At 34.6% G+C, this 12,528-nt stretch overlaps 4 protein-coding genes across 4 annotated transcripts; all 4 read left to right on the top strand.

Moving 5' to 3' along the window:
* Positions 1-3,096: 3,096 nt before the first annotated feature.
* Positions 3,097-3,210, top strand: RO3G_13035 (uncharacterized protein; the record flags this gene model as incomplete). The annotated part of the gene is made up of 1 exon (XM_067667619.1): positions 3,097-3,210. The coding sequence occupies one exon, from the start codon at positions 3,097-3,099 to the stop codon at positions 3,208-3,210; it is 114 nt and encodes a 37-aa protein (XP_067523720.1).
* A 4,105-nt stretch (positions 3,211-7,315) lies between these two features.
* On the top strand, positions 7,316-7,845 carry RO3G_13036 (uncharacterized protein; the record flags this gene model as incomplete). Its single annotated transcript, XM_067667620.1, has 4 exons — positions 7,316-7,355; positions 7,511-7,599; positions 7,748-7,775; positions 7,826-7,845. 4 exons carry the CDS (start codon positions 7,316-7,318, stop codon positions 7,843-7,845), a joined length of 177 nt encoding a protein of 58 aa, XP_067523721.1.
* Positions 7,846-10,362: 2,517 nt separating this feature from the next.
* Positions 10,363-11,440, top strand: RO3G_13037 (uncharacterized protein; the record flags this gene model as incomplete). Its single annotated transcript, XM_067667621.1, has 3 exons — positions 10,363-10,441; positions 10,578-10,739; positions 10,812-11,440. 3 exons carry the CDS (start codon positions 10,363-10,365, stop codon positions 11,438-11,440), a joined length of 870 nt encoding a protein of 289 aa, XP_067523722.1.
* A 361-nt stretch (positions 11,441-11,801) lies between these two features.
* Positions 11,802-12,480, top strand: RO3G_13038 (riboflavin biosynthesis protein RibD domain-containing protein; the record flags this gene model as incomplete). The annotated part of the gene is made up of 2 exons (XM_067667622.1): positions 11,802-12,165; positions 12,230-12,480. 2 exons carry the CDS (start codon positions 11,802-11,804, stop codon positions 12,478-12,480), a joined length of 615 nt encoding a protein of 204 aa, XP_067523723.1.
* Positions 12,481-12,528: the final 48 nt, after the last annotated feature.

Consider the following 12,528-nt stretch of genomic DNA (forward strand, 5'->3'; position numbering starts at 1 on the left):
GATTCCATTCTCATGAAAAAAGATTGATCTTTCCCACTAAAAAAAAAAGAGAAGGTCAGAGTTAAAACGAGACCCCCCCTTTTTTTTTGCTAAGAACATAGATATTGACAGTCTAGAAATTAGTAAAGTGCTTTTGCTCTAAACAACTTGTTTTTTTTTTAGTGGGAAAGATCAATCTTTTTTCATGAGAATGACCAATTGATTTTCAAGCGAGTGACCAATAAAATTCAAAAATACGACCAAATTGTTCGGTGAAGTGACCAACTGACACAGAAATACTGTAAAACTCTCCCAAGGTTTGAAAAGCTGGAGCCAAAAATATTTTTAAACCTTTGGCGAAAAGTTAGTGCTAAAGAGGATTCTACCCGCGGGAGTTGAGGCTAATGTAGTGCGAGAGGTCGTAGTACTAGAAAGTCGTTAGCTTTGGCATACGCTCGATCGTAACCTTTTGACCTCTTTGTTTGTCCTTGCTTCAACTGCTATCAGCCGGTATCTGATGCGTTTGGAGTCTTGGCTTGCAAAGTACGCCACGTGTAATCCCAAATGTCATTTGCGCAAATCTGATGCTACTCTATTTAGAAGGTTGGGTATGTTTTATCGGCTTACTACCTTCTTTCAAGATGACTACTTAATGGCCCTCTTCCAACAGTGGCTACAAGCAGAACTCCACTGCAGTTCAGATCTATACTATGCTCAGCATTGTAGCTAGTAGTGTTTTCGAGTAACAACAAAAAACACAGTCTGTCTCTTTTCAGTATCAATGCCCCTTCTATTTTCTCTTTTCATAAATCTCAATCAGTACCATAGTCAAGTAATCCACTCAAGTTAAAGATCAAAATAACAACCCGTTTATTGGCGAACCTCTAGGCAAACAAAGTCTATTATTACAATTGAATCTATCTATCCATTAATATGTGAATAGAACAAACTACTTGTAACTATATAATTTTGAGCCATATTCAGAACTTGATTTTATAAAATAAATCATATTATATAGCAATTATAACAGAGCCATGTTATTTCGCTTTGTGTAGAAGAGTAAGTATTAATGCTTGTTGAATAGATTCTCTTCAATTTGGGTAAAGCAGAGTCTACCATCCAAGTATTCAAGTCTCAATGGAAAAAAAGTATGGCTTGAAGGCAATTGAAATGATTCAATTATTATAGGTTTTGTAGTCTCTGTATGCCTAGAGTGTTTCCAATCAAACGTCAAATGCGCTTGTTTGACGTTTGATCAAATGAACCTGTTTCAAATGTATGTCCAATGTAAGACATAGTTTGGCTTCAAATTCGTTTGAACCTTTGATCAAATGCAAGGAAACACTTTTCCGAATCGGTTAGCCAATACGATCACTGGAAGTGCTAGATAGGCGCCTATGAACAGATGCTTATCTAGTAGCTCTTGCTACTAGGCAAATCCTCAAGATTCACAAAGAAAACAGGAGTCGGTCATTAAACAGCTACTCCATACATTTCTGCTCAGTTCTCTATCTCAGATTTTGTTGTCACTATCACACTTTGCACGGATTACAAAACAAAATAACAAAAAAAAAAACATGATTATAGTTTATTAAACGCTTACAATGATGTACGTCTTGCGGCATCTGAATAAAATCCCCCTTTTACAAAAAAAAAAAAAAAAATCTTGAATTAAATAAAGTCAACATTTTAGTTTGAACTACAGAAAAGGTCGAATGAGATTTAATAAAACTATCCCTTTCTTATGTCATCTTACTCTGGTCATATCAAGTGGGAATTGTCGTAGTGGTCTTGTGCTTTACTTTCTCAATCAGCCGATTCGTATTTATCACAGTTATTTATACACAAATCCTGTTACTTTCTTTAATAAATAAAAAGTTGAAAGCCTCATTTCTATGCACCTTTGATGCAAAATTAGTATATTCTTTCTTATTTTTTATGAGATTGAACAAGTAGTCGCTTAATACTATTGACAACAATAACATAAATGTAGTCAAACTGAACCTATAAAACCAAAGACAGAGTAACAAAGGTAATTCCAAGAAAGATAGCAAAAGGAGTTTAATGGGAACACAAATATAAAAAAAAAAAAAAACATCAGTTGTCTGAGAATAAAATGTTTGTACAATTAAACCCTGTACTCAGATCATGTGGAATTCACAAAGAAGAATATATAAAAGGTCATCTTTAAACTACTATTTCTGAATTAAAAACCCCTTTTCTCTCGTTCTCTTTTTAAAGAAATGGTAAGGTTTCATTTCATTTTCTCTCTCTCTTTCTTTCTCTCTTTCATTCAAATAACTGGTATGTTTATAGGGTCACTCTTCAACACAAATTCTTTGTTCCACTTCTCCAATTTGTTATACCATCTCACCTGAGCCTAACAATAGATCGGATTCAGCTCTGGGTTTATTATCTGATATAGAATACAGTGATAATGATGACATGGAACAGCAAGAATCATTTGATAGAATCTATAGCATTCTATCAGACTTAATACAAGAAGCAAATGAAGCAGTGCATGATGGCAACCAAGAGCGCGTCAGCCTATCACCAAAAAAGTCATCAAGCTCATCACTGTCTAATAAATCAAAGACAAGACAACTATCCGACACAAGACGCACAAGAAAGACAAAAATTTCTCATCTGCCGCGTAAACATACTCGCCATCCGAGTTCATCCTCCATCAGCTCAGCGAGTTCTAACCAGCCTAGGGTTTCGTCTCCGATAGCTACCTCTTCTTCCTCCTCCACTTCCTTACCCTCTCCTGTCACGTTGAATAGAAAAGCCTTATTCAGGCACACACCGCTCCGATCAAAATCAACTCCGATCAACTCCCAAAGACGCTCTCAAACACCTCGACCGAACAAGCGAACGAGATACTCTGAAGACTCAGTGACGGCATCCTTTCAGAGACTCAACGACTCGATAGCACTCGTGAGCTCACTTTCTCAGCATCTGGTGACAACCGAAGACAAGACCTATCCCAACCTTCATCCACTTTTGTTACTCGTCCCTTTACTTCATATACCCCACTCACTCATTACCATGATTTTTGATTTTTGTACAGCCGGTCCCTTTCGAATCCATCAGACTTCCCCTTTCAACCTAACCACCATGGTCTTTTGGACCTGTCTCTTTACCGTCACCAATTTCATGGTGGATCAAGTCAGGCCCGAAAGATATTTGTCCATCAAAACAAAGCGTGTTGCTTTACCAGGCTCTTTTTAACATTCGATAGCTCAGACAGTTGAATCGTCAAAAAGAGGCTCTGTTTCTCAAAAGCTGATGTTGATCACAATAAATGTCCTCCTTTTCTTGACTATGTTTTCATGACTCTATAAAATAATTCATCTTCCTTCACCTCGAACTTTCTTAGAAGGTGTGTGTCACATTGAATCGGTTATGAAGGAGCTCAGAGCAGACATAATGAAATGATCATGCTATAGAACTTAAAATCACAATATCAGTTCTCTTGGCATCTTTTTTTTTTTTTCTTAATTCATTGTGTTGTCCAATTTCCTTTCACAATGAATGGATGTAAAGGAAATGCTGGTGAAATAATATCTTTATCTACCCGTCTTGATAAAACGGAATTCATTTTCATGTGTCACTTGTAGAATGAGCTAGAATAAAAGCATGTGTCCGAACTTGAGCACTCTGAGTCGACCGTAGTCAACTGGGCCACCTTGTTGACAGGAGGAACAGCAAGAACCGCAGAGGTTCTCCGCAGCCCAAAAATTGAGGGGAAAAAAAAACTATAAATACATTCCAATGCAAGCTTATTTTTCCTTTTCTTTATATTTCTTCTTTATTCAATAAACAAGCAAATGAATTTGATTAAAACAGCACTCTCAATGCAATTCGAATCCTATGCATTCTGTCCTCAATGTGGTGTGGATGTGACCATATTCTGTCATGAAGGTTATTGTCCGTCATTTACTTGATCCAATCCAAGCAAGCAAATCCAAAAAAAAAAAAATCATGATCGATCCAACGATGTGTTTCAATGCCTGATTGCATCTTCTCCTTGTCCCTTTGGGGCCAAACCACTGTTCTCGTACCATTTTACAATTTACCCCATCCGAAGGGGGACTTACTTTTTTTTATAAATGAATTTCAAATCATAAATTTTGGTTCCTGGAAATAAATAAAAAAAAAAAAAGATTTTTCTTAAAAAGGAAAATGTTGTTTATAAAAACCGCTTTTGAAAGGCACGGTAGATGGAGTGATTCGATTGGGTTGTAAAAGCACATGGTTCATTGTTCTTTTCGCTTCTGTCTGTTGTATTCGTGTCCCGAAATTCTTCATCATCCCATTCTGACTGTGGTCTGTGGTCACCATGACTATTCTCCCCAAAAAGGCCTTGAACAAAAATAGCCTGATTCATTCTAAATCAATCGAGGCCATTTAGCATCCACTTGAGACCAATGGATCTATCGTCAGTGGAAAATATTCATCTTTGTCTATTTTATCTCCATCGCTTTAACAGATAGAAACTAGACCCCCTTGTGCCTTTATGAAAGAAGAAACATCTTTTTTCCTGTAAATTTCATTTTCTTTACAAGTTCAAGATGATTTATGGATTTTTGTGTTTGAAATTGATTCTTTTCCTTCTTTTCCACTGCAAGGAAAAAAAAAAAGTATTTATAGCAAAAATGTTAATTCTGACTACAAGAAAGAAAACATAGTTTTCTCCTTGTTCATGAAAAAGAAGCCAGTGTTCCTGTCAAGTAATCCACATTTATTTTTATAGAGCTCACAGAGCATGAAGCAAAAGATATTTTATTTAAAATAAGAAATTGAGAATGCTTGTTTGGTGTTTATGAACACAACTTATTATGCTAGATGATTACTGATTGGGCTATTCTTGTAGATAGAATCATCGAAAGGAGATACCCATTCATAGTAGTCAATAGATACGATCCTTACTTGCATTACAGAGACGTATATATGACTGAGTTTAGATGCTCTTATCTTGAATTGATTCATGTATAATAAACTGGATATATTGTAATTCTTCTCGTCTGAATTCTACTTTTCATCCTAAAAGAAGCAAGAGTGGACATGATCCACCTTCTTTATATTGGGATCTTTAGATTTATCAATAAATCTTTCCCAACGTTTGGTTTAAGACAGTCAAATGGTTCTCGATCATGTATTTCGCATGGCAATCTTTGTCAACCTCAATTAAGATTATTAGTTTGCCTGGCTTTTTTGATGATAGCCTAGACTGAACCTTTTCTAATAGGTTTCCTTGGTCTTTTTTTTTTTTTTTTTTTTTTTTTTTTAGTTTTGTCTTGATTTGCTCAAGGTTGGTCATGCTGTACCCCTTTTTGTATGCAAAAAGAGCTGGTCTCACCATCCAGTTCTCACGTTCCAGTTGTCTATTGTGGAACAGCAATCGTCATCTATATAGCAGTAGTACTCGGTTGGAATCCTACTTCTTTGCTCTGATATTTTCTGACAAGAATTAGACATACTATCTCCAGGATTTTTCTGAAACTATGTCTTCTCATTCTATACGTCAGCTGGTTCACCCTTTTGTAAATCCTATATCTCACTCACAGTGCACATCCTAAGATAGAATCTTCAACGTCGTCTCTTTCTTTGGTTTCAATCTCTACTCGCCTGGCCTCACCGATCCAAGTGTTCAGAATACACTTTTGAATGCTCTATCCGATACTTTAAAATTATACACCATAACTGCTACCTCTATCACAAATCCTTTCACTCTTGGGGACCTTCTTTTGCCTTTTCTCGGTCGTCAAAAAAAAAAAACTCGAGATATGTATGGACTACATTACAGAAGTATTCGTCTTGTTATCATTCACTCCAAGCGCTGTGAAGTTAGGATAGCTGTTTACAACAATAGTTCATCTCTTTCCAACATTCAATCTTTTTGATGACAGCCATGCGTGTGTCTCTTCCGCACGAAAGCTCGGTTGAATGATTTAAACAAATAGCGGCTATTTTGTCATATAAAAGATGTGAAACCAAGCTAGTTCAATCAATATAAAATGTCGTTTATGGATGGGGGTAACTAGGTCCCTTTATAAAGATTTAATGTAATACAAGATGGGAGAGAGGCTGTGAAATTCAATCGTCCAGATGCAGAAAATAACAACACGATGTTACTTTTTATTTAGACGGCCTCATGAAGAGATAGTGCGATGGTATCTGCTTTCATAGATTTTGTCTTTCTACTTTTCTGATTTTCAGCTGATGATTTAACAATATACCTCCTTTTTAAGTTTCCTTGTCCATTCTTATCAATGAATTTACCCCCGACTATTTTCATAGCTATTCAGGCTCAAGATTCAGCGATTATTTAACACGAAAACCCATTTGATGCATTTTATGTAAGTATGCGGACTTGATTTTTTTTTTTTTTTTTGCATAAACTTTTTTTTTTGCTAATGACCTGTAACATTGCTTATGTTGTGATCTATGAAAAGAATGAATACGCACATCCTTTGTTAATAATCAAGTTCATAGTATTATGATATTACTCCTTCAGGACATACAAAGCACGGAATTCAAATTTGTCATCTTTTGCGTTGGGTGTCTTCCTTTTTGGTTTAATTACAGTGGAAGTCATCTTATTTTTTCAAATAGATCAATTACAAAGTTGAATATTTCCCATCAAACTTACTGGTTAAAGATAGTGAATGCTGTCAAATTACTTGACAGCTTGAGCATCATTTATTACAACTGTGGTTTAATTAGTAAAGCGCTAAGCTTCTGTTGGTTCATATGGATTATCCAGACTGGAGTTGTTCACATCGTTTTTCCTGGTGTAGAATCCTGTGATGGTCTCCAATCAATGAATACAAATGATGTACGTTGGATGAGCCATAAGCTCTTTTAGATCTTTTGAAGTATTGGCTCATGAGGATCATGATTAGAGTAGACTTCTATGTCAATCATCTCGTTTACTCTTTTCGAAAATAAACATGTGTTTTCTTTTGTATCGTCCACAATACAAATTATATAGACTTTTGTCTCTGAAGATTATTGCGTTGAAAATGACGAAAAAAAGAAACTTAATGAGGGCAGTGGGTCCACTTTTATAAAATACAATTCAACTATTACTGGCTACATTGAATTTCTCATTCTCAAATTCGTTTGAAAAAACACTATGAAAAAAGTCTCTAGTCACAAAATAACTGAAAAAATAGAAAGTTCTGCTATTATTATGCAGCTGTCAGCCGATCAAGGAATAGTATTTCCCATAAAAAAAAAATAACAACACTTATTAATGACATAGGATAGTTGCAACAAAGCTTTTAATTTTATTTTTCCCTTTTTTTATCTGATTTCTTTCTTTTTAAACATGATTAAACAACAATCAACACATATCAAAAATAAGAAAGGTAAGAATGCATTGATGTTTATTCCATCTCCTTATTTGTTCAAACAGGAATTATACCTTCTAGCAATCGATTCGAATGCTGCCATCTAAAACCGAAATGCATAAATTATTTCTTGAAATGCTCACGACAAAAGGGAACGTTCATTAAAAATAAAGGTCCTATGGAATCATCCAAACGATCCTCAATGAGCACAACAATTACAAATGGTTCAAATAATAAAAGCTTGACTGAAGGAGAAGAAAAGGTACATTCTGTTTAAATCATCTTCAAAATCATGTAACACCTATTTTTTACGCAGCCAATCATCACTTGTGACGAATCTTTACCAAAATACTCATGTTCAGTTCATAAAGTGGGAATAGGCCACATCAAATTCGAGATGAATTCAATAGGAAAGAGGCCGTGGCGACGTCCTTGGAGGTAAGATAAGATCATTAGCAGGAGGATGAGTATGACTCAATGATCAGTAGACATGTATTTATGGAACTAAGAGGGACCATGTTAGAAATCTATGAAATAAAGACATACACACCACTCTATTTACCCTCATTTCCTTCCAACTACCAACAACACCATAAATACGTTCATCTCATCAGCCTATCACTTGCTCGGCTTCAAGCCATTGCCGCAACAGACTATAAAAAGCGCTCCAACGTGTTCCGTATCAAGAATTCAAGGGTACGATTACTGATTCAAGTTCAAACAGCGGCCGAAATGGTTTCTTGGATGGAAAAGATTTCAGCAGGTTTGTGTTATAGGACGATTTGGTTGGAAGATTTTAAATAATGGTTGTTAGGAAATAACATTGCTCTTGATTTGGATGATCGTAGCCATTTTAAATAGCAGAGAGTATTTTAATTGGTCAATCTTCTGCATGAATTTTTACCGAAAAAAAAAAACTGTACACACTCAAAATAAAATGGTAATCCCATTGGATGTTTCATATTTTTTTGAATTTCCATAAAGTCATCTTGTGAATCTTATTGCTGAAAATTAGCATAGGGTCCTGAAATAAGTTGATCATTTTCCAGTGAACATTGTAAACAAGAACAGACGATAGAAATTCCATATGTCGACAACAAATTGAGATTTCATGTGTTGTTCTGAATTGGCTAGAGAGTGTCAAAGAAGTCAACAGGCATTTGACATCTCTGCAAGAAAAGGAAGAGGATGCGGTCCAAATAAAAAACAGTAATAGAATTAAGCTGGGGATTTTAAAAAGACTTGCCAGTAGTAGCAAAAAAAAAAAAATAAAAAATTAAAAAAAAGGATGACACTCAAAAACTCTAGTCTCTTTCTATTGTTAACATGACTACCTCTGAATACGCTAGTAACGATCAAACTGATGCTGTAGATACATTGAATGGTGTTCAAGAGCAAGCTTTATCTGCATCTGCATTGAATTCTGTAGCTGCTTCTTGCTACTTAGAACTCTAAGCCTACAATACAGAACAACACATCAGCCACAGATGCTATTTCACCCATCAGTCAAAACAATACGCCTGTTGTTGTTACTGTATTACTCTTGCTGTTAAGAAACCTGCTCCAAATACAGATATCTACACTGCAGTCATTTTCAATTCCGAAAATCAAGATTAGACCAGACCTATCTTGCTAATAACCTTGGATTAACCATGCCATTGAATTTGCTGTTTCTTGCCCTACTGAACCCCAAGCTTTGAAAATCCTCAAATCCAATACAGAATTATAGCAGCCTTTTTTTTTATTATTATTCCAATCAATCTTGACTATGTATCTCCCATTACTAGAAGACTCACAGCCATCAACACCCTCTTAAAAGCGTTTGAAACGAATGATATACTCACTTTTAGAATTATGGAATTGTATTCAAACATCATTGAAAAGACTGTCCGAGATGGAATGGTCAGTCAATAACTTTCTTTAGATGATGATTAATTGGAAAGAAGAGTCCTTGAAAAGTAAAATGAAACAAGATTTTATCCTATTCTTCAAAGGGGTTTATCATTTTTTTTATATTGTTTTTATTATTATTGAAATCAATTTAGAATATCCTACATCCAAACATTTCTATACTCTCCAAATGCTTCCAATCCATCAGGATGTCCAATATAATTCCCATTCAACACAAATTCACTATAATCACCTGATTTTTGTTTATGTTCTCCTAGTTTTGCAAACTGAAAACCTTTCTTTGGATCAAATGCCCATTTCTTTTTTGTCACAGAATCAAGCTTTACTTCTTCATATTCACCTTTACAGTCATAATCTTTGTAAAGTGTAAGTACATTGTTATTTGTATTGAGGATATAATGTGTTCGCCTCATCTTCATAACATTTTCAAAATCATAGCATATTAGAAGTTTGTTTTCATCAAAATCATAAAGGTTTTTTGTTGCGAAGACTTCAAGACACAAAACAATGCTTATGCTGGTGACAAGGAGAGTGACAAAAGTTTTAAACAGATACATACCCCCTATCGTAGTAAAAAGAAAAAGAAAAAAAAAAGAAAAAGAAAAAAATAGATGGTTGTCATTTTATTTTTTTATATATTTTATTATTTAAAACTTCTAGCTTCTGCTAAAGCTTCAACCATTATTGTTTTGATTAGACTTTTTTGACATTTTATAGTTAAAGTATTCCTGCATTATTTCTTGTTCAATTTCTGCTTTGATAGTTATCCTGCCTTCAACTATTTCCACAGTTTTTCCACATTCAAGGCAGAACTCTAGGAAGCTCAATTTATCTTTCAAGCTATTAAAAATTATAAACATACACACTCTCCCTATAGTAGTAAAAAAAAAAAAAAAAAAAAATAAAAAAATAAAAAAAATAAAAAAATAAAAAAAATAAAAAAATGGTCATCATTTTATTTCAAAGTGGTATCAATCAATTCTGACTTTGAACTTCACCAAATATTCCCCAAGCCGTTCTCGAATTTTGTGAAAAATACAAAATAAAAAGCGACTTTATTTTTTTATTTTATTTTATTTTTTTCTCCTTTTTAAAATCAAAAAAATCAGGAAAGATGGCTGCAACCAAGACAAAAACCGCGACTGCTACTGCTGCTTCTACTACAAAGAAAGCTTCTGATCATCCTACTGTAAGTCTTTTTCTATTGTACTCATATAAAAGTATTCATGAATTATATTCTCTATTTTTCAGTATGAATCAATGATTATCGGCAAGTCGCTTTCTTTTTTTTTTTTTTTGTTTGTATTCATTTCTTTTTTATTTGTATAGATGCTATCCACGCACTAAAAGAGCGTAAGGGTAGCTCTCGTCTTGCAATTAAAAGATATATCATAGCAAATAATAACGTTACCCCTGGTTCTCATTTTGATGCTCAAATTTCTGCTGCTATCAAACGTGGTGTAGCAAAGGACATCTTTGCTCTTCCTAAAGGTAAACTAATTTTAAAGGAGATTTTTCGAGGAGAGAGAGAGCATATGATAACTAAAAATCTCCATTTTTTAGGCATGTCTGGAACGATCAAATTGGTCAAGCCTGAAAAGAAGGCCAATGAAAAGAAGGCCAGTGAAAAGAAGCCTATTGAAAAGAAACCTATTGAAAAGAAACCTATTGAAAAGAAATCCACTGAAAAGAAGTCCACTGAAAAGAAATCCACTGAAAAGAAGTCCACTAAAAAGAAATCCACTGAAAAGAAATCTACTGAAAAGAAATCTGTAAAGAAGTCTGACGATAAGAAGACTACAGCTGAAAAGGAAGAGCTTGCTAAAGATAAGACTACCCCAGAAAAGAGAAAGTCTACTGCTGTGAAGGCTACTGCTGCAAAGAAAGCCAAGATAACACACAAGGCAGAAGCTGCAAAGAAAGCTAGATCAGCCAAGGAAGAAAAGAAGGAGGAGGAAAAGCCTGCTGGTTCTATCCGTTCTACTCGTACTACAAAAAAGACTGAACAAGAGGAGACCCCAAAGAAAACGGAATCTCCCAAGAAGACGACTGCTACAAAGAAAGAGTCCAAAAAGCCTGCTCCCAAGAAACCCACAGCAAAGAAAACGATTGAAAAGGCAAACGTCAAGGCTCCCACTAAACTTACAAAAAGACAATCTGCCATGAAAGCTGCTTCTGCTTCTACAGCATAAAGCATGATTCATCTTCTCTTAATAAATTTTGCATGAAATTTACACATTTGTTGAAAAAAAAAAAAAAAAAAAAAGGCTGAGATAAAAAAAAAATAATTTTTTCTACAATTCGTGGTCTTTCTCTTTGAACAGATGGAAAACGTTTATAAAGAAGCCAAAGAATTTTTGGATACAATCTATGATACTATTCCTACCTATGATGATAGACCTTTTGTCACTCTGACATTTGCGCAAAGTCTTGATGGGAAGATAGCAAAGAAAGGTCAGCAGGTATTGTTGAGTGGTAAAGAAAGTATGGCCATGACACACAGGTCAAGACGAAAAAGAAAAATGAATGTATAAAAAAAAAATTAAAAAAAAAATGAACAGATTACGTGTACTTCATGATGGAATACTTGTAGGTATTGGTACTGCTCTAGTTGATAATCCACAATTAAATGGTAACAAAGGACTTTGTGATAACTCAAGTGTTCATTTACCCCTTTTTTTATTAGCCAGACATTTGTCTACAGATGATTTAGTCACAGCAAAACAACCGCAGCCTATCGTGTTGGATCCTCTTCTTCAACTCCCATCTCACTGTAAGCTCATAAAAAACTTTCAATCTAATACCGGAAAACAACCTTGGGTGATTGCAACTGAAAAGGGAGCATTTGAAAATAAAGAAAAACGATCAGAACTAGAAAACGCAGGGGTTAAGGTTTATTTAGTCAAGACAGAAACAGGTAAAAAAAAAAAAAAAAAAAAAAGAAAAAAAAAAAAGGGATCTCATCTTTTTTAATATTGTAGATCGTATTCCTTTGCCTAGCGTACTTGAGTTATTAAGAACTTTAGGTATCAAGTCCCTCATGATTGAAGGTGGTGCAAAGATTATCCAATCTTGTTTAAAGAGTCAAGCATATAATCAATTGGTTATTACCGTTGCTCCCAGGTTCATCGGAAAAGATGGTATTGATGCAGCGGTAGATGAGCTTGAGTTAAAGAACGTAAAATATCAAACAATGGGAAGAGACGTTGTTCTCTCTGCTACACCCAATTGAATATTATAATTAAAATATTTGTTTTACCACAAAACAAGCACACTTGTG

This window comes from Rhizopus delemar, genomic scaffold (assembly GCF_000149305.1).
Source record: "Rhizopus delemar RA 99-880 supercont3.11 genomic scaffold, whole genome shotgun sequence".
Taxonomy (NCBI): Eukaryota; Fungi; Mucoromycota; class Mucoromycetes; order Mucorales; family Rhizopodaceae; genus Rhizopus; species Rhizopus delemar.